Below are 19,923 nucleotides of genomic sequence, written 5' to 3'. Positions count from 1 at the left end.
GAGAGAGAGAGAGAGAGAGAGAGAGAGAGAGAGAGAGAGAGAGAGAGAGAGGGAGAGGGAGAATATGACATCAGAAGATCGCCCGCCTTTACATCCCGAGGGCTTAGATTAAAGGTGTGTGCCTCGTCTGCTCTTTCGACGATTCTGCGGATAGGATGGATTTTCTTTTTTTCGAGACAGGGTTTCTCTGTAGCTTTGAAGCCTGTTCTGGAACTAGCTCTTGTAGACCAGGCTGGCCTCGAACTCACAGAGATCCGCCTGCCTCTGCCTCCCGAGTGCTGGGATTAAAGGCGTTCACCACCACCGCCGCCAGGTTAGGCTGGATTTTCGTCACTGCCTTCCAAGAGCTCCTCGTTGCAGTTCCGCCCTTCCACTCAAAGGCCAAGAGTGTGGGTGGGTAATGGGCGAGGAGAGCGGCACTCAATCCAGCCAATAGGCTGAAGGGGGCTGGGATAGAGGCGGGACTTCCACCAACCAATCAATATGCGCGCTCTCCTTGCCGCTCTATGTCGCTCCGCCCTGAGCTCACTGGTCCCAGAAGGCGCCGGGTTTCCCAAGATGGCGGCCGACGTGTCCGTTACTCACCGGCCGCCGCTCAGCCCGGAGGCGGAGGCCGAAGCGGAAACTTCCGAGACCACCGATCGCCGAGCGCCTGAACAAGAGCTGCCGCCGCTCGATCCGGAAGAGATCCGGAAACGCCTGGAACATACTGAGCGGCAGTTCCGTAACCGCCGCAAGATACTGATCCGAGGCCTCCCGGGGGACGTGACCAACCAGGTATGGGGGGGGGCTGAGAGCGTGGCGGGAAATACCACGGTGCGCGTGCGCAGGGGGTTACCAGGCAATACCAAAGCTGCTGCGTCCCGGGGCTTTGCCCAGAACTGTATCCTCTCCCGGGTTCGGGAGACATTCAGAACGAGGTGGAAAGGGCATGGTCAGGAAGGGCAAAAACCCAACTACGGGCCAACGTTGCTAGGGGCGACTACCGGGCTTGGGCGAGACCAAGTGTTGGAAGGGGGCAGGTAGTTTCAGGGGGCGGGCAGCTGTGGCCTTACTGAATTGTGTACGGGGGACTGAATGGATTGATTGAAGTAGAGAACCCAACTGGCCCACGCATACTTAGAGGGAGTACTTTCCCTATTCTGCCATTGGGTGGCAGGAGCTCAGATCTGGATTTCAGGATTAGAATATGGCCTTTCTCATCAAGGATGATTTTACACCTTTAAGAGGTAGACCCGGAAGTTGGAGCTGCATCCCTCGAAAGGCCTACTAGAATTGATTTGAGTACTTATTTTTCAAAACAGGGTTCTTCTCTGTGTAGCAGCCCTAGCTGTCCTGGAACTAGCTCTGTAGACCAGGCTGGCAATGAACTCAAAGAGATCCATCTGTTTCTGCCTCCTGAGTGCTGGGATTAAAGGCCTGCACCACCACCGCCCGTCTAGAATTGATTTGAAAAAATAAAATCTTCTCCCTTCGATGGGAACCGGCTGGGTGTGGGGTGGCGGTGGAATGGTGTGTGCTGTGGCACTTCCCTATGGCTAATCTTGTCTGCCGGGAGTGCCCTTCTCATGGGGACATACATGGAGCAGGGCGTGCAGTGCTCTTTGGACCCAAGAAAGTGGTATCTATGTTGCCCTGCCTGGTGGTGGTGGGATAGGCCCTTTCTCCTTGCTGCTAAGAATCTGCTCACTGGCTCACCCTAGTTCTACTCCTGTGTGGGCACATGACTGTTGCAGCTCCAGAGGTGTGGGGAACATGATATGGGGACAGACCTGGAGTAGACACCAGTGTGCATGGTCTGTTGCATGTCTGGAACTGCTGCCCTATCTCATTGGGCTCAAACATAGGTCATCAGGTGCAAGCAGGCTGGGCAGCTTGCCCAGGAAGCCAGCATTTGTTAACAGCGGCCCTGTCAACATGAGGGAGTTTGGGTGGCCTGTGCAACCAACCACACTGTGTATGGTCGTTTAGTGCATGGAGTCCCTGTTCAGATATCCCAGGTAACATGCCTCCTGTCGGCCTGATAACTTGTGTGGTTAGCCTCTTACAGCCTCAGTGTCCTTGTGTACAAAATGGATAAGTGATTAGCTGTAAAATTGTTGGGACCTTCCATAGGGAATCAGACAAGTTGGGTAACTTCTCTGAAGGCATTTGTTTGAGTTGTTGGTGTTCTTAGCATGTAGTCTTCAGCCTTGCCTTGCACAGCCTTGGGTAGAAGATAGTTGTTACAGTAAAATGCAGATATTCGTTTATCTACATGTATGGCGGGTCCACCTACAGGCAGGCCTGGCTAGTGACTCCTCGCTTCTGTGTTTCTGCAGGAAGTACACGATCTTCTGAGCGACTACGAACTCAAGTACTGTTTCGTGGACAAATACAAAGGGACAGGTTTGTGGGCCATGGGTGGACCAGGGCAAGGATGACAGTCCCCAGTAGTGACAGGAGGGACCTGGCTCAGCATTTGCTCTCCTGATCTGTGGGTCCCATATCGTCCTAGAGGATGCACTCAACAGGAACTCCTGTCTGATCCTTGTCCTGGCTGTCCATTTAATTTTTTGAGACAGGGCCTCACTATATATCCCTGGCTGACCTGAAAGTAACTAGTAGATCAGGTTGGCCTTGGTCTGTAGAGATCACCTTCATTGCAGCTTATTTATTTATTTAGTGTGTGTAGGTGAGAACATGAGGAACAAATGTGGAAGTTCGAGGATTATAGGTGCATACGAGAGTATGCATAAACTCACGTGAGTCTGGGAATGGAACTCAGGTGGTTCCTTTTTTTAAGGCATGGACTTACTCTTTAGCCCAGTAGCCAAGGTTGCATGGACTTACTCTGTAGCTCAGGTTGTCCTGGAGTTCTTGAGGTAGCCCCAACTAACATGAAATGTGTAGTAGTAATCCTTAGCTTCTACCACTCTTTTGGGCTTTGTGGGTTGTTTTTTTTGTTTTTGTTTTTAAGTTATCTTTATTTAACATGTATGGTATTTTGTCTGCACACCATTTGCATGCCTGGTGCCCATGGTGGCCAAAAGAGGACACCAGATTCTGTGGAAACAAAGTTGTAGAAGGTTGTGAGCTGCCATGTAGATGTTGGGAACCAAATCCAGGTCTTTGCTAGAGCAATAAGTGCTCTTAACAACAGAGGCATAGCTTCAGCTCCAGTTTTGGTTTTATTTAAATCAGGTCTCATAAACCAGACTAGAGTCGTGTATCACTGTACTCAGCTCCAGCACTGTCCTTTGTGTCCCTTCATAACCCAGGCCCACTGGCCACTCCATTCTGTCACTGTAGGCTTAGGCTGGCACATTTGCACACGCATGGAATGGTCAGCCCTAGGTCCATAGGGTAAGACTTGGCAGTGTTGGTCTCCTGTGTGAGGCCATCAGTGCATGTCTGTGCTTCCCAGCGTTGGACCAGGTGTGAAGAACATCTAGAACCATATCTGACAATGTATTGTGGAGAAGAACCAACACTTGAGAGTTGGGCTAGAGGATCAGAAGCTCAGTTTCCTTGGCTATGGAGTGCTGTTTGTTTTTGTTTTTCTGAAACGGTTTCTTTGTAGCTCTTGTAGACCAGGCTGGCCTCGAACTCACAGAGAACCGCCTGCCTCTGCCTCCTGAGTGCTAGGATTAAAGGCGTGCGCCACCACTGCCCAGCCTGTTTTTTTTGTTTTGTTTTGTTTTGTTTTTTTGTTTTGTTTTTTCAAGACAGGGTTTCTCTGGCTTTGGAGCCTGCCCTGGAACTAGCTCTGTAGACCAGGCTGGTCTCGAACTCACAGAGATCCGCCTGCCTCTGCCTCCCTAGTGCTGGGATTAAAGGCGTGCGCCACCATCGCCCGGCTCCCAGCCTGTATTTTTAACTTTTTTATTTCTTGATTTTTGTGAGGGCTCGGTGTGTGACTGTGATGCTGGACCTTAAATTTAGGGCCTTACGTACGCCAGAATCGTGCTGCACTGTAGATATTATCTAGTCCTGAACTCTCTGTTTAATGATTTTTCCAGACAGGGTTTCACTATGTAGATTTGGAGCCTGTCCTGGAACTCACCTTGTAGACCATGCTGCCATTAGAGGCGGGCTGGCCTCTTGTGTGGTGCTAAAGATGAATATTCTTTTTTTTTTTTTTGGTTTTTCGAGACAGGGTTTCTCTGTGGCTTTGGAGCCTGTCCTGGCACTAGCTCTTGTAGACCAGGCTGGTCTCGAATTCACAGAGATCCGCCTGCCTCTGCCTCCCAAGTGCTGGGATTAAAGGCGTGCGCCACCATCGCCCGGCTAAGATGAATATTCTTAATGCAGAACTACATCCCCAACTCTCAGTTCGTGCGTCGGGTAGTCAGGGATGGCCTTGAATTTCTGATCCTCCTGCTGCAGTCTAACATTGAAGTAGGTCTGCTCTGGTCACGCCTGGTCTATAGACAGAACTCAAGGCCTCATACCTGCTAGGCAAGCACTCTACCAACTGAGCTTGTTTTCGGTCCCAGCCCTGAGTTTTTTAAGACAGAATCTCGCTAGATAGCCCAGGATGACTTTGAACTCTGTCCCCAGTCTTGCAAATGCTGGGATCACAGACCTGTGCTGCTATTCCCCACCCACAACCTGGCTCTTGGGCTGCTAATCTGGGCCTGTCTATTCTACCAAAAGTGGTAGATGTGAGGGTTAACCTGTTCTCATTTGACAGATGAAAAAGTTGAGGTGCCAGAACTTTTAAGGGCTTGGGGCTGGAGTGATGGTTCAATGGTTAAGAGCACTGGTTGCTCTTCCAGAGGCCCCAGGTCAGTGCCCAGCACCCACAGGGTAGGTCACAAGCATCTGTAACTCCAGTTACAGGGCATCTGTCACCCTCGTCTGACCTCCACAGGCACCAGGCATACATGCAGGCAAGCATTCACATAAAATAAAACTTAAAAGCCAGGCAGTGGTGGCGCACACCTTCAATCCCAGCACTCTAGAGGCAGAGGTGAGCAGATCTCTGAGCTCTACAAAGAACTGCAGGACAGCTAAGGTAACCATTAACTTGGATGTCACCTGAGTGACACACTGGCAGAGCCATGTGCACAGTGAATAACTGCTTAGGTTATGAACTGCTCTGGGGAGATGTCACGGACAGGATATGGTGGATATGCAAGGCTCCGGCTGGCCAGTTTGTGCTTGCCATTGGCAGTTGATGTGTTACTGGTTAGAGGGCCTCGGCTAGGGAGTCAGAAGTCCACTCTGACCTCAAGTCCTCTTGTGCCTTGCAGCTTTCGTCACCCTGCTGAATGGAGAACAGGCTGAAGCTGCCATCAACGCCTTCCACCAGAGCCGCCTTCGAGAGCGGGAGCTGTCAGTTCAGTTGCAGCCTACAGATGCTCTGTTGTGTGTGGCCAACCTGCCACCCAGCCTGACCCAGGCACAGTTTGAGGAGCTGGTGCGGCCCTTTGGCAGCCTGGAGCGCTGCTTCCTAGTGTACAGTGAGCGGACAGGTCACTCTAAGGGCTATGGCTTTGCAGAGTACATGAAGAAAGACTCGGCTGCCAGGGCCAAGTCTGATCTGCTGGGTAAGCCACTAGGCCCCCGCACACTGTATGTGCATTGGACAGATGCTGGGCAGCTGACCCCTGCCTTGTTGCACTCCCGGTGCCTCTGTGTGGACCACCTGCCGCCTGGCTTCAATGATGTGGATGCCCTGCGCCAGGCACTGTCAGCGGTCTATACCCCCACCTTCTGTCAGGTAGGTCCTGGGCCCTTTGATGGAGCCGTCACAGTTTTGAATGCAGCTCTTGGGAGAGGGTCCGGGGTATGGTGGTTGAGAGCCCAAGTGGGTTGCAAAGGTCTGAATGCAATCCTCAGCTCATCCATTGTAAGTTGGGTGGGAGTCCTGCTCCACTCAGTACTTATGCCATGTAGCCCAGGCTAGCCTAAAAAAAAATCCTCTTGCCTAAACCTCATGATGGCAGAATTATGGGTAGTGTGGCACACCGCCTGGCTTATATTTGTTCGTTATTTTGTTTTTTGAGGCAGCATCTCATGTAGCCCATACTGACCTGAACTTGGTATGTAGCAAGGATGAACTTGAATTCCTCCTGGCTCTACTTAAAAAGTAGGGCATGCTCCACCATGCTAAGTTTATGTGGTGCAGGGGTTGTAATTCCCTAGGGCGTCCTGCATTCTAGACACATATTTTCCCTGCTCAGCCCTAGCCCTCATCAATGGCTTCATGATCCTCTGTGGGCTCCCAGCAGCAAGCCAGGGCTCAGCAAGTCCCTCTGTCTGCACCTTGGTCTGTCTCTCTCTCGTCCTCTCATACCCTTTTTCTAGACAGGTCTCCTTTTTGTTGTTTTGTTTTGGGTTTGTTTTTGTTCTTGTTTTTCAAGACAGGGTTTCGCTGTAGTTTTAGAGCCTGTCCTGGAACTAGCTCTTGTAGACCAGGCCGGCCTCAAACTCTGAAACCACTGCCTGGCGACAGGTCTTACTTTGTAGCCCTGACTAGCCTGGAACTTAGACATCTACCTGCATTTGCCTCCTAAGTGCTGGGATTAAAGACATGTATCACAGTACTTTGCCTAGAGAAGCTAAATATTAAAAGTGTCTTAGCTGGCAGTGGTGTCACACGCCTTTAATCCCAGCACTCGGGAGGCAGAGGCAGGTGGATCTTTGTGAGTTCGAGGCCAGCCTGGTCTACAAGAGCTAGTTCCAGAACAGGCTCCAAAGCTACAGAAAAATCAAAAAAAGAAAAAAAGGGGGGGTGATATCTGTCTTAGTTAGGGTTCCTGTTGCTGTGAAGAGACACCACAACCATGGCAACTCCTATAAAGGAAACCATGTACTTGAGGTGGTAGGTTTCTGTTTTAGAAGTTTTAGTCCATGGTCATGGTGAGACATGGTACTGGCTACGTCTTAATCAGAAGGCAACAGGAAGTGAACTGTCACACTGAGAGTAGCTTGAGCATGCGAGGGCTCAAAGCCCACTCCCACAGTGACACACTTCTTCCAACAAGGTCTTTCTACATAGCCCTGACTGACCAGGACCTCACAGTGTAGACCAGGCTGGTCCTGAACTCACAGAGAGCCACCTGACTCTGCCTCCTGAGTACTGAAATTAAAGGCGTGCGCCACCAAACCAGGCTGTTATATATGGTTTTAAATCCTAGCACTGCAGAAGTAGAGGCAGGAAGTTCTCTGTTCAGGGTCAGCTTGGGCTACATAGGGAGACCCCCTATCTTTTAAAAAAGGTAAGAAAACTGGGTGAGGGCTTCACCTGCCTATGCACACAGGCAGGAGAGTTGCTGTGGAAATACATTCAGGAACAGTCTTTCTCAGCTGAGAAGGGCGTGGGGACATGTCACATGTTTACTGTGCCCATCATGCTTAGATTCGAATTGTTTTTGCTTCTCTCTTTTTTTTTTAAATGTGTAGCCCAGGCTGGCCTCGAACTCGTGATCCTCCTGCCTCTGCCTCCTTCAGCAAATCCTACCGGCGTGCGCCACCACAACCGGCTTGCCTGGCTTCTCTGTGGGAGCTGGGAACTAGACTTGGGTCTTAATGGACTGGTGCTTACCTGCTGAGTCATCTCTCTAGCTCTATTGACTTAAGTTGCTTTTTTGATTGTTTGTTTTGGGGTTTCACTATGTAACAGCCTTGACTATTCTAGAACTAGTCTTGTGTTACCAGGTTGGCCTTAAAATCAGAGATCCTCCTGTCTCTGCCTCTTGAATGCTGGGTTTAAGGTGTGTGCCACCACCACCTAGTGACTTCTTTTTCTTTTTTGGCAGAGCAAGGGCTGATATTTTACTTCTTTTGAGAGAAGTTATCATGATGTAGCAAACACTATTTTGAAATTTGCTATGGAGTCCACGCCAGCTTTGAACTCTTAACTTTTTTGACTTTATGTTTACAGAGTGCTACGGTTACAGGGAATGCCAACATATGTAGCCTTTTCCTCCCATCCTTTTTTTCCTCCCTTATTCCTTTTCTCTTTCTGAGACAGCGTCTTTCAAAATAGTGTCTTACTGTATAAAGCCAGCCAGCAGTGAAGGTAAAGACAGGAAGGTTCTTTGCTGATTTCCAGCTTAGCCCAGAAAATGTGAACCCCAGGTTCAGGGAGAGAGCCTGTCTCAAAGGGATGAAGACTGGATAGAGAACACTTGTCCTTCATTGTACACTAGCGAGAGATAAAACACACAACTCCAAAAACCTATTTTCTTGAAGGACTGGGTGTGGTGGCATAAGCCTTTAATCCAAAACTTCTCAGGAGACAGAGACAGGCCTGTGAGTTCAAGGCCATGCTGGTTTATGAGTTTCAGGCTAGCCAGCAATACAGTGAGATCCTGTCTAATAGGAATTTTACATTACATTATGGGCAGCATTGGACCAGTCTAGCTTCCATCCAATCTCACTGCTGGAACACACCCAGTATGAGCTTCTAGATGGGGGGATATAAACCCAACCACTGACAGGGCTGCTATGGAAGAAGCTGGTATAATGACGCAGCTCTGCCTGTGATTAGAACCTCTCTGCACTAGCACCGTGACCTCCACATCCACCTGGCGGTAGCATCCTTAAATAGCCAGCCTGTGGGCCCTGGCTACCTGGCAGGCCTGGGTGCCTCTTCCCAAGTCAGTCCCCTGCCATGGTATCTATGGCCCAAGATATGTGCTCAGGGCACTTTCTGCAGCCATCCTTACTTCCTGATGTTCTCGTCAGAATTGGTTCCCAGCATGTCAACACAAATACCAGCACAGTGACTTCAGTTGAGGTGGGTCCTATCTCTGCCCTGTGGCCTTGGGCAAGCTGACCTTCTAGGGCCTCTATAGCCACTGCACAGATTTAGTGGCCAGATAATGGGCACAAGACTCGGAACAGTGAGTAGAAAGTAGTCACCCTTTCCAAGGGCTCACTGTCAATTCTTGTGGTCCGTGCCTGGTCGTTGTGGTTTCTTGCCTGGTCCTAATAAGTGCATCTCCCACAGCTGGCATGTGGCCAGGATGGGCAGCTGAAGGGCTTTGCAGTACTGGAGTATGAGACAGCAGAGATGGCAGAGGCTGCACAACAGCGGGCAGATGGCTTGGCCCTTGGTGGCAGTCACCTTCGTGTGTCCTTCTGTGCTCCAGGTCCTCCTGGCCGCAGCATGCTAGCAGCACTCATTGCTGCCCAGGCCACGGTGAGTAGGGGTACCCCTTGGACACCAATGTCTCCCCTTTGTGGCCTCTGCTCTGAACCTTCCTCTGATCCCCTCCTCAGGCTCTCAATCGAGGCAAGGGACTCCTGCCTGAGCCAAACATCCTGCAGCTGTTGAACAATCTGGGCCCATCTGCCTCCCTCCAGCTGCTGCTCAATCCTCTGCTGCATGGAGGTGCCAGTGGCAAGCAGGGTAAGATGGGCCACACACGTTTGTAGGGGTATCATACAGAGACCACTCCTCCTATGTCAGTATCTGTGACATGAGCATGGAGGTCCCTAAGGGGAGTGGAACTTGCATCAGAAAAAGACCCACCCTTCTCTGGATCTTTCAGGCCCATCCATCACTTCTGAAAATTCGGGGCTGTGCTGGGTGGTGCATTATCACAAGGCATCCATGTCTCGTTTCAGGCCTTTTGGGTGCGCCCCCTGCCATGCCACTGCTCAGTGGACCTGCCTTGTCCACTGCGCTGCTCCAGTTAGCTCTGCAAACCCAGAGCCAAAAGGTAACAGCCTCACCGTGAAGGCTATTTTACCAGGCGCCTTTTCTAGACCACCCCTTATGTCAGAAGTTACATTTCCCTCTGCTCTGGAGAGATGTCTGCTCTGGTGGCCAGGACATCCATATCTGTTTCCAAAAATGAATGTGCTTAGAAAGCCTGACCTTGTGCATTTGGGGTGTAGTTACCCTTGGTCAGCTTTGTTCTGTGATGAACAGGGCCTGGGTGCTAAGGACTGTCATTGTGTCTGTGTGACCATGGTAGAAAGTGGAGTGACAGCCCTGACATGCTCAGTATTTCCCACATAATCCCCAGTGCAGGGGGCTGGAGAGATGGCTCAGAGGTTAAGAGCACCGACTGCTCTTCCAGAGGTCCTGAGTTCAATTCCCAGCAACCACATGGTGGCTCACAACCGTCTGTAATAAGATCTGGTGCCCTCTTCTGGCGTGCGGTCATACATGGAGGCTGAACAAACACTGTGTACATAATAAATAAATAAATCTTTAAAAAAGAAAAAAACCCAGTGCATAGAACAAGGACTGGCATTCAGGAGCCTATAGACCATATAAGTAGGGTTAGGGTTGCTGGAGGGCTCCGTGTGTGTCTGCCTGTGCTTAACTTGGGAGTTGGTGGTGCTGGGTATTGTGACTGCCAGGACTGTGGATGGCCCATGTCTGCTGTCCAGACCACACTGTTCCCACCTCCAGCTGACTGTACTCTGTTTTAGAAGCCTGGGATCCTAGGAGACTCACCTCTGGGTACCCTCCAGGCCGGGGCCCAACCTGCCAATTCTCTCCTTGGGGAACTGTCTGCAGGTAAAGTTGGATCCTGCCACCCACTTCTCTAGAGATGCTTCCCCAGTGAATTCTGTGTAGCCTTAGACAGGTGACCTAATTTGTCTGGGTCATTCTCCTATTGTCTTGGTGCCCACCTCATGGGGCAGCTGGGAATGTCTTAGGATGCTGATGTCCAAAGAGACCTTGAGTCACTAACTACCAGTAGGGCACAGGGTTGTTCCTTGTCCCAGGACCATGGGTAGAGTTGTCTCTTCAGGTCTGGGCCCTTAGTTGACACCTTCCTTCTCTCTTTAGGGGGGGGCCTGGCCCCAGAACTGCCACCCCGCCGAGGAAAGCCACAACCCTTACTACCACCACTGCTGGGCCCTTCTGGGGGTGACCGGGAGCCCATGAGTCTGGGTCCCCCAGCATCCCAGCTCACTCCACCCCCAGCCCCTGTGGGGCTCCGAGGCTCCAGTCTTAGAGGCCTCCCGAAGGACAGTGGGCCCCTGCCAACGCCCCCTGGGGTAAGGTACCACCCTGTTTCCAGCCTCCCTTCCCTTTGAGGTCCCTTCTGCCCAGGGCCCTAGCAAAACCAACCCTCCTGTTACAGGTGTCACTGTTGGGGGAGCCCCCAAAGGACTACCGCATCCCCCTGAACCCCTACCTGAATCTACATAGCCTGCTTCCATCCAGTAACCTGGCAGGCAAGGAGACCCGGGGCTGGGGAGGCTCGGGGAGAGGCCGTCGCCCGGCTGAGCCCCCTTTGCCCAGCCCTGCAGTTCCTGGTGGAGGCAATGGTAACAACAGTGGCAGCAAAGCTTTCCAAATGAAGTCCCGCCTGCTCAGCCCCATTGCCAGTAACCGCCTGCCCCCTGAGCCAGGACTGCCTGACAGCTATGGCTTTGATTACCCCTCGGTGAGTACCAGGCTGCCCTGTATTCTGCCTGTCTCAGGGGTGGCCCTTTGTACCTGAAGATCATGTCCATCTACAAACCATGCAGGGTGAGCTTCCCTGGTCCAAACATCCAAAACATGACAGGCATGAGGACCCGAGTCTCATTCTAAGAGGCCACATAAAAAGAGCCAGGAGGACTAGCATGCTTGTGACCCCAGTTTTGAAGAGGGCTAGTCCAGTAGGTAAACTCCAGGCCAGTGGAGAGACCCTGTCTCAACTGGGTTTGCTCATGAGTTAGGAGGATTGCTCTGAGTTCAAGGCCAGCCTGGTGTTTACACAGCATATTGCAGATGAACCATAGCTGCATAGTGATATCTTGTCTCTAAAAGGGGGACAGGACTTGGCCAATCAGTGGTTCAGTATATAGAGTGTGTAAGGGCTGGAGTTTGGATCCTCAGAACCAGTGTAAAAGCTAGGCAGGTATGGCAGTTTACCTCCAGTCCAGTGAGTATGAGGTGGAAACAGCATTTCTGGAGGGAGCTGGCTAGCTAGATGAGTGGGAACCAGTGGGCATCCTTACTTCAGTGAACAAGGTGGAGAAAGATCCTGAATGTCGTCCTCTGTCCTCCATACATATGTGTCCAAACACATGAACAAACAGGCCCAAAACTAGAAAATAAGGTGGGACATTCCACATCTGACCTTGTGTGGTAGGTCACAGGACAAAGCAGGCCATATCCTGTCATTTGGGCACCGTGCCAGCACTGGGAGGTGGAGGCAGGATGATCAGGAGTTCAAAGCTAGCCCCAGTTACATGAGACTGAAAAACAAAATTAAAATGAAGGTGTGAACTGGTGAGATTCCCAGCTGGCAAAGGTGCTTGTCTCCAAGCCTATAGATCCGTTCCTGGTCCCACACGGTAGAGGGGACCTGCTCTCACAAGTTCTCCTCACCTACACATGGCTACACATGGGCATGAAATTTTTGCCAGGTGGTGGTGGCGTACGCCTTTAATCCCAGCACTCGGGAGGCAGAGGCAGGCGGATCTCTGTGAGTTCGAGACCAGCCTGGTCTACAGAGCTAGGACAGGCTCCAAAGCCACAGAGAAACCCTGTCTTGAAAAAACCAAAAAAAAGGGGGGGGGGTGTGAATTGTACCTGAGACACTGGTGAATTTCTCTCATTGGACTTAGGGGACCTCCCCCTCCACGTTTCTTTCTTTATGTGGTATTTCAAAATCCAAGGCAACTCGAGTCAGAAATACTCCTGTTTACAGACACTTCTGTAAAAAGCTAGTATCAGGTGGGCGGGCAGTCAGGAGCTTGTGGCTAACATATTCCCTTTTCTTAAGTCTCCTGTCCATGTCCATCTTTTAGACTTTAGACCTTGCTGGCTTTTTACTGGGTTTTGTTTGTTTTTGTTTTTGTTTTTTGGGTTTTTTTGAGACAGGACTTATGTAGCCCAGGCTGGCCTCTACTTACTAAATAGCTGAGATGGCTCTGAATGTTGTTTTTTGTTTGTTTGTTTTTTGTTTTTTTTTTTAAATCGAGCTATACATTTTTCTCTGCCCCCCCTCCCCCCATGACTTATCTATACTACCCGAGTACTGGGATCTTGGGCATTCACCATCACACCCAGTTTATGTGGTACTGAGGATGGAAAACCAGCCTTCATACATGCTAGCTGGGTTGGTACTTAAGTGTAGCCTAAGTCCCAGGGCATGCTTTCTCCCTCGACAATACAGTCATTTCACTACAACCATCCCGGAGCTCACGTACACATTTACCTGGTTTGGTGTGCTATCCCTATCCTACTGAAGTCTATGCAGGCCCAACTGTGGGTCATGGATCCCTAGTGTTAAATTGTGAGGAATTGACTCAGGGTAAGGATGGCAAACACCAACAGCCCTCCCCCCATGCTTTTGTCCCTTTAATTTAGGATATGGGACCTCGACGGCTCTTCTCTCATCCTCGGGAGCCAGCCCTAGGGCCTCATGGACCCAGCCGACACAAGGTAAGAGTCAAGACACTGGCCATGTTCTGCAGCCTCAGTATCTCAGTATCCCACAGTGAATATTGTGGTCAGCACTAGCTGTATAACTGAAGTTATTGAATGAAGCTGAATTCCACAAACTTCTTTTTTTTTTTTTTGGAGCCTGTCCTGGAACTCCCTTTGTAGACCAGGCTGGCCTCGAACTCACAGAGATCCGCCTGCCTCTGCTTCCCTAGTGCTGGGATTAAAGGCGTGCGCCACCACCGCCCGGCTTTCTTTTCTTTTTTTTTTTCTTTTTTTTTTACTTTTTTTGAGTTGGGGTCTCTGTAACTGTGGCTGTCCTGGAACTTGCTCTGTAGACTGGGCTGTCCTCAAACTCAGAGATCCATGTGCCTCTGCCTCCCGAGTGCTGGGATTAAAGGCATATACCACCTTTGCCTGACTTCACAAACTTTTGAGGCAATCTTGCTGTTGCCCAACTCAAATCTCTAGGCTCAAGAGTTTATTTTTCACCTTGGGCAGTAGGTGGTTCCATAGGTCCCCGAAGATGGCCATGGTCAAGCCAGGTCATGGTGGGGTAGGGTTTTCACTGTTATCTTCCTCACTTGGCTGAACTTTTCTCTGCAGATGTCCCCGCCACCCAGCAGCTTCAATGAGCCTCGGAGTGGTGGAGGCACTGGGGGATCCCTTTCTCATTTTTATTCTGGTTCACCCACCTCCTACTTCACCAGTGGCCTACAGGCTGGCCTCAAGCAGAGCCACCTCAATAAGGTAAGAAGCTAGGCCCACTGAGGACTGGGTCCTGTGTATCTATGTCTCTTTCTAGGGTTTTGTCATCCAAGGTGCCTCAGGTCTGTCTCCATTGGTGGCAGGGCTCAGTCTTGCTTGCTGAAGTGGCAATGGTCTGCTCTGACTCCCTGCTGTGTGGAGCTCAACACTGATCAGCTTCCCCTCATCTCAAGTTCACCTAAGATGTGGGTGGTCTTATCCCCTGAGGACAGAGGAGAAACAGTTTAATTACCACCAGTTCTTGTAGCTCTGTGTGGCAGACACAAGGCTGGAATTATACTCAAGATTTCCCTCAGGGGTGACTTGTCCCACCTCTTTGATTTCCCCAGGCGGTTGGTTCCTCCCCGATGGGCTCCAGTGAAGGGCTCCTGGGCCTTGGCCCTGGGCCCAATGGTCACAGCCACCTGCTAAAGGTACGGGCAAGGGGAGGGGAGGCTCAGGGCTGGGGAGCCCCAGCCCCTAGGAGGCCCCTGACCCAGCCTCCCCTGCCATCTGTCTCCAGACCCCACTGGGCGGCCAGAAACGCAGTTTTTCCCACCTGCTGCCCTCGCCTGAGCCCAGCCCAGAGGGCAGCTACGTGGGTCAGCACTCCCAGGGCCTCGGTGGCCACTACGCGGACTCCTACCTGAAGCGGAAGAGGATTTTCTAAGGGGTCGGCGCCAGAGATGCTCCAAGGGCCTGCACCAAATTGCTTTTGGGTTTTTTCTGGTATTTGTGTTTTGTGGGATTTTATTTTTATTATTATTTTTTATGTCCTTTCTTTGGGTAATAGAGAAATCTCTGAAAAAGACTTTGCTGACCAACCAGCAGGAGCTCAAGGAATGTAGGGGTGTCTGGGGGCCACACCATTACCTGTGGGCCTGCTCCTGGAGTCAAAACCCTGCAGCCTTAAGAGAGAGGGGCCTGGCCTGCTCTCTTTCCTTCCCCAACTCCTGGTCTCCTGTGCCTGGCTCTCCAGGCTTCCTCGCCTGCCTCGTCACTCCTGTGTTCTGGCCTTTCGAGTGCCTTTGGAGGTGTCCTTGACCTGTGAGGATCAGGGACAGTCCCCTTTTTAAACTTAGACAATTGAATTTGATTTCCTTTTCTAATTTTTATTTTTTAAGACAACCAGGATGATGACCACATCCACCCCCCACCCCAGGAAAACCCCAACTTTGATTCCTTCAGGATCTGGCCTACCTGGGCCTCCATTCCACACTTTGGGTTTCCAACAGCTTAACTCTGTTCTCTTTTCCCAATCATCTGCTGCAGGTATAGCTGTCTCATGCCCCTGCCTGCCTGCTCTGGCCAGTACCCCAGTCCCAGGATCTCCACTCCCCTGCCATACTCTTCTTGCCTTCTGATGCCTTAAAGTTGGGCCACAGGTCCTACTAGGTCAGAGCTTCTCAGATGCCAGGCTCTGGAAGCTTGACTCAGGACCAAAGAGCTCTGACCTAGGGATCGTCCTTTCTCCAGGGTGTCTGCCCTGTGGACAGAAGGCCAAAGCCTTGGTCTTGGCAAACCACCCCTTTAGTACAGAAACCAGTGTTTTCTGCTGGCTTCAACCGTCCCTGCTGCTGTCTGCTAAAGTTGACCATTGTACCCAGGTCACTGGGCCTCTGCCATGTCCCTCCAAACCCAGATCACCACCACCACCCCCAGGCCAGATTACTGGAGCTGGCCTCCTCTCTGCCCACACAAATTCTACTTCAACCTGCCCACCTGAGGAGACCCAGGGAATCTTGCCCCTGGCCAGCTGAGCCACCAGCCTCCCTCCCCAAATCTGATGGCCCAAACCCACTCCAGGGGGGGGTATCCCCTCCCCCCTTCCTCCCACACAGACCTTTGCTGAATTAAAGTTTGTAAGTAAACGGTTTTAAAAAAAATCAGAGCTGGCTGGTTCTTGGAGATAAACTGTGGGCCCAGCAAGATAGTTCCGTGTTAGAGGAACGACACCTACCACTAACTCCGACAACCCGAGTTTTACCCATGGGGCCCAAATGACTCCCGTTAAGTTGTTCTCTGACCTACACATGTAACACAGATGGGCAAGCATGTGCCCACACACAGTCTCTAAAATTTAAGTTGGACTTTGGTGCTGGCACTAGCGTTTAATCCCAGCACTTGGGAGGCAGAGGCAAGAGAATGAGTTCCAGGTCAACCTGGTCTACATAGCAAATTCTACAACAGTTTAGTCTATATAGAAAGAATCTGTTCCCAAAAAAAGTTTTTTTCTTTAAACCCTGGGCATGGGTTTAAAGAGAGACTTAATTCCAGCCTCGCCTACAGAGTGAGACTCTGTCTCAAGGGCTCAAGAGTTTGGTCCCAAATGTTGCTCTGGCAGAGAACCGGACTTCAGTTCCCAACACCCACACAGCCCACTAATTCTGGGCTCTACAGACACCAGGCACCCACTTCTCGGTGCTCATATATACAAGCAGAACACACATGGCTTAAGGCGGGGGTGAAGGGGCTTAGGAAATTAAAGGGCCAGGCCGGAAGTCAGACTGAATTCTGGTACATCACCTCTGACCTCATGCGGCTGCGGTTAAAGTTGCCGCATAGTCACTGAGCATGCTCGGTGTTCCGGTCACGTGGCCTATCATGGCCGCCTCCATGGCCCGCGGCGTGAGTGCCCGGGTCCTGTTGCGGGCCGCCGGGGGATCTTGGGGTAACTGGACTGGGCACGGGACAGCGACATCCAGGACTCTCCGGAGTACAGGTACCTAGGGCCAGGTCGGGCCGCGGCTGGCAGCGAAGCCGCAGCCGCTCACCCACTCGTGTTTTCCAGGAGAGCGGCGCGCAGGGGAGGACGAGGCGGACGGCCCGGAGCTGCCCCGGGACGCGTGAGTGCTCGCCACGCCTTGCCCCGCCCTGCCACTCAGCCGCAGGCCGGCCTCGGCTCAGCGCCTGCACCCTGTCTGTCCCCAGGGTCAACGTGGTCTTCGTGGACCGCTCTGGTCGGCGGATCCCCGTGAGGGGCAGAGTTGGGGACAATGTTCTTCACCTGGCCCAGCGCCATGGGGTGGACCTGGAAGGTAGGTCATAGGGAATTACTTGGAGACTCTTGCCATTCTTTCACATCCTTTTTGCATTTCTGAGACGGTCTCATAATAACAGCTCAGGCTTGCCTCGAATTACTATCAGAGGGTGGCGTGCAACTTCTGACCCTCCTGCCTCCACCTCCCGAGTGCTGTGTGACAGTGCCCCACAGTAACACCTTACCCGGTAGTTTTGTTTTGGTGTGGACTAGTGGGTCGGTAATCAGGGCCTCACGCTCTACCTCAGGCTGTCCAGCAACTTGAATATGTAATTCAGGCTAGCCTGCACCTTATTGCAGTGATGCTCCTGCCTCCACTTTCTGAGTACTGAGACTACAAGCATGTGCTACTACACCTCCATATGCGGAGGGGGTGGGAGTGGGAAGAGCTGAGACAGACTCTGTGTAACTCAGGCTGTTCTGAAAGTAACTAACCAAGCTAGGTTCAAACCCACGGGAGTGACCCTCCTGCCTCCCCCTCTCGGGTGCTAAGGTTAAGACAGTCTCTGTGCCTTCGCCTTAAACCCACTGGATGATCCTCCTGCCTCAACTTTCTCAGTTCTGGGATTACAGACTGTCTCCACTGTTTAGCCACCTCTGAGTTTGAGCTGATAGGATGGCTCCTACACAAGCCTACCAACCTGAGTTCAATTCCCTGAGGCCACATAAAGGCAGGAAAGAAGCTGGCTGCGGCAGATGCACACATCATGTACGCAGTAATAGTACACTCAAATTAGAGACAATCATAGAACTGGAGAGGTTGCTCAGTGCTGGAGAGTGCATATGGCCCTTGCAAAAGGCCTTGCTCTGTCCCTGCCATTCGCTCTGTGCCAGGTAATTCACAGCCTTCTATACCAATAGCTCCGTGGCTCAGACCCTCACCTGACCTCTGTGGCCACTGCACTTTCATGCCCAGCACACACAGACATACAAATAAATGCTTAAAATTAAAAACTTAACACTGAACTAAAACTTGGTCTCGGAGCAGCCTTTACTGAGTGTTTACTAGAGGCTACTAGAATATGCCTTCTCTTGTAGCTTGTGGATTCTTGCTGTTGACCCCTGCCCTCCAGTGCTGGGATCAGTGTGTGTGACTTCTTCAGGCCGCAGCGCTCAGGACTATCCCCAGACCTCTGTGCTTCTTGTTCTGTGTCAGAAGTGTTTTCCCAGCAGATTGCTAGCCAGGCTCCTCTTTTCTCCAGACTGCGTCTGGCACCCTTTCACCCCAGCTTAAGCCCATGCCCATGTCTGTCCGTGTATCTCGTGGTCTCAAAGTTTGTTTCATTAGCTTTCTGCCATCTGCCTCATTCCTGTCACCTGTGGCCTCTCCTGTCCTCTGCGAGTGTTGAGTGCAGTTCCTCGTGCAGCTTTGTGACTAGAGCAGGCGGTGATCCACCCTGCAGAAAGGGAGAGTGCACCGTGTGATGGTAGATGGGTTCAGACGCAAGAGAAGCACTGCAAAACATGATTCAGACATGGGGCATTTAGTTCTCCCATGCTGCTCTCTGCGAAAATCAGTGGGAATTTTCTTTATTGAATTTATTTATGTGCATACATGTGCCTCTGTAGAGGCTAAAGGACAGCTTAAGGCACACAATTCACTCCTTCCATATTGTTTTGCTAGGGATTGAACTCGGGTCTTTAGACTTGGCAGCAATCCCTTTACCCAATGAGTGCATTCCAGGCAAGGCAGGGATTTTTGGTGAGACCCTGTCTTTAAAAAAAGAAAAAAAAAATGAAGCCTGATGTAGTTGGGCACGCCTTTACTCCCTGACTGGGGAGGCAGAGGCAGGCGGATCTCTGGGTCAAAGCCATTCTGGTGTACATAGTGAGTGCCAGGACAGCCAGGGCTATATAGTGAAACCCTGTCTCAAACAAAAACAAAAATGGCAATGTCTGCTTAGATTCATACCCAGCCTGGATAACTTAGCAAGAGTCCCTGTCTCAAAAATAATGAAATTAGCCGGGCGATGGTGGCGCACGCCTTTAATCCCAGCACTCGGGAGGCAGAGCCAGGTGGATCTCTGTGAGAACTACAGAGCTAGTTCCAGGACAGGCTCCAAAGCCACAGAGAAACCCTGTCTCGAAAGAGCAAAAAAAAGAAAAATTATGAAAACACAAATTATGAAAAATTATATCTCAAAAAATGATGAGCCTCCTTGTGTGAATCCTGTCTACTGAGTGTGCCGAAGTGACAGGCCCTCTGAGCCTAACAGGAACTGGGAGCCAAGTAATAAAGAAACTGCTAGGGTTTCACTGGCAGATGAGTTGGGTCTGCGCCGGGTTAATGGGATAGGGCCTGACTAAAGCTTTTCCTCTAAAGCTAGCAGATGTGGCTGAGCATGGTGGTGCACACCTTTGCTGCCAGCACTTGGTAGAGAGGCAGGTGGATCTCTGGGATTTGAGGCCAGCCCGTTCTACATAGGAAGTTCTAGGATAGCCAGGGCTACACAGTGAGACTTTTTCTTGGAACAAACCAAAAATCCAGTGAAAATGGATAGAGCTGCTGGGAGGTGGCTGGTGAGTCTAGCGTCTGCTGTACCGAGCAGCGATTGGAACAGAGAGAAAGGTAAATCAGCAGACAGCAAGCCAACTTGAGGATAGAAAGGTGGCTATAGATTACCTGAGCAATGGTGGGCATTCCTGTGAACCTTGCTGCATCAGAAGCTGAGCATCAGGACTACCTGAGTCTAAGAGTTCAAGACCAAGCCGGGCGATGGTGGCGCACGCCTTTAATCCCAGCACTCGGGAGGCAGAGGCAGGCGGATCTCTGTGAGTTCGAGACCAGCCTGGTCTA

The 19,923-nt window shown here is 51.2% G+C and overlaps 2 protein-coding genes across 2 annotated transcripts in view; both read left to right on the top strand.

The window, feature by feature from the left end:
* Window positions 1-269: 269 nt before the first annotated feature.
* On the top strand, window positions 270-15,975 carry Raver1 (ribonucleoprotein, PTB binding 1). Its single transcript, XM_005346877.2, has 13 exons — window positions 270-777; window positions 2,322-2,388; window positions 5,238-5,707; window positions 8,945-9,136; window positions 9,217-9,346; window positions 9,565-9,659; window positions 10,381-10,468; window positions 10,745-10,956; window positions 11,043-11,348; window positions 13,265-13,339; window positions 13,946-14,089; window positions 14,437-14,520; window positions 14,610-15,975. The coding sequence occupies exons 1-13, from the start codon at window positions 484-486 to the stop codon at window positions 14,754-14,756; spliced, it is 2,304 nt and encodes a 767-aa protein (XP_005346934.2). The 5' UTR covers window positions 270-483; the 3' UTR covers window positions 14,757-15,975.
* Window positions 15,976-16,662: 687 nt separating this feature from the next.
* Fdx2 (ferredoxin 2) overlaps window positions 16,663-19,923 on the top strand; it is a 4,949-nt gene continuing 1,688 nt past the window's right edge. The window contains exons 1-3 of the mRNA XM_005346876.2: window positions 16,663-16,808; window positions 16,878-16,932; window positions 17,018-17,124. Of these exons, the coding sequence (XP_005346933.1) occupies window positions 16,691-16,808; window positions 16,878-16,932; window positions 17,018-17,124 (280 nt within the window). The 5' untranslated portion in view covers window positions 16,663-16,690. The remainder of the gene's footprint in view (window positions 16,809-16,877; window positions 16,933-17,017; window positions 17,125-19,923) is intronic.

The sequence above is a fragment of the Microtus ochrogaster genome, chromosome 5 (assembly GCF_000317375.1).
Source record: "Microtus ochrogaster isolate Prairie Vole_2 chromosome 5, MicOch1.0, whole genome shotgun sequence".
In the NCBI taxonomy this organism is placed as follows: Eukaryota; Metazoa; Chordata; class Mammalia; order Rodentia; family Cricetidae; genus Microtus; species Microtus ochrogaster.
This window is presented reverse-complemented; position numbering and strand designations above follow the sequence as displayed.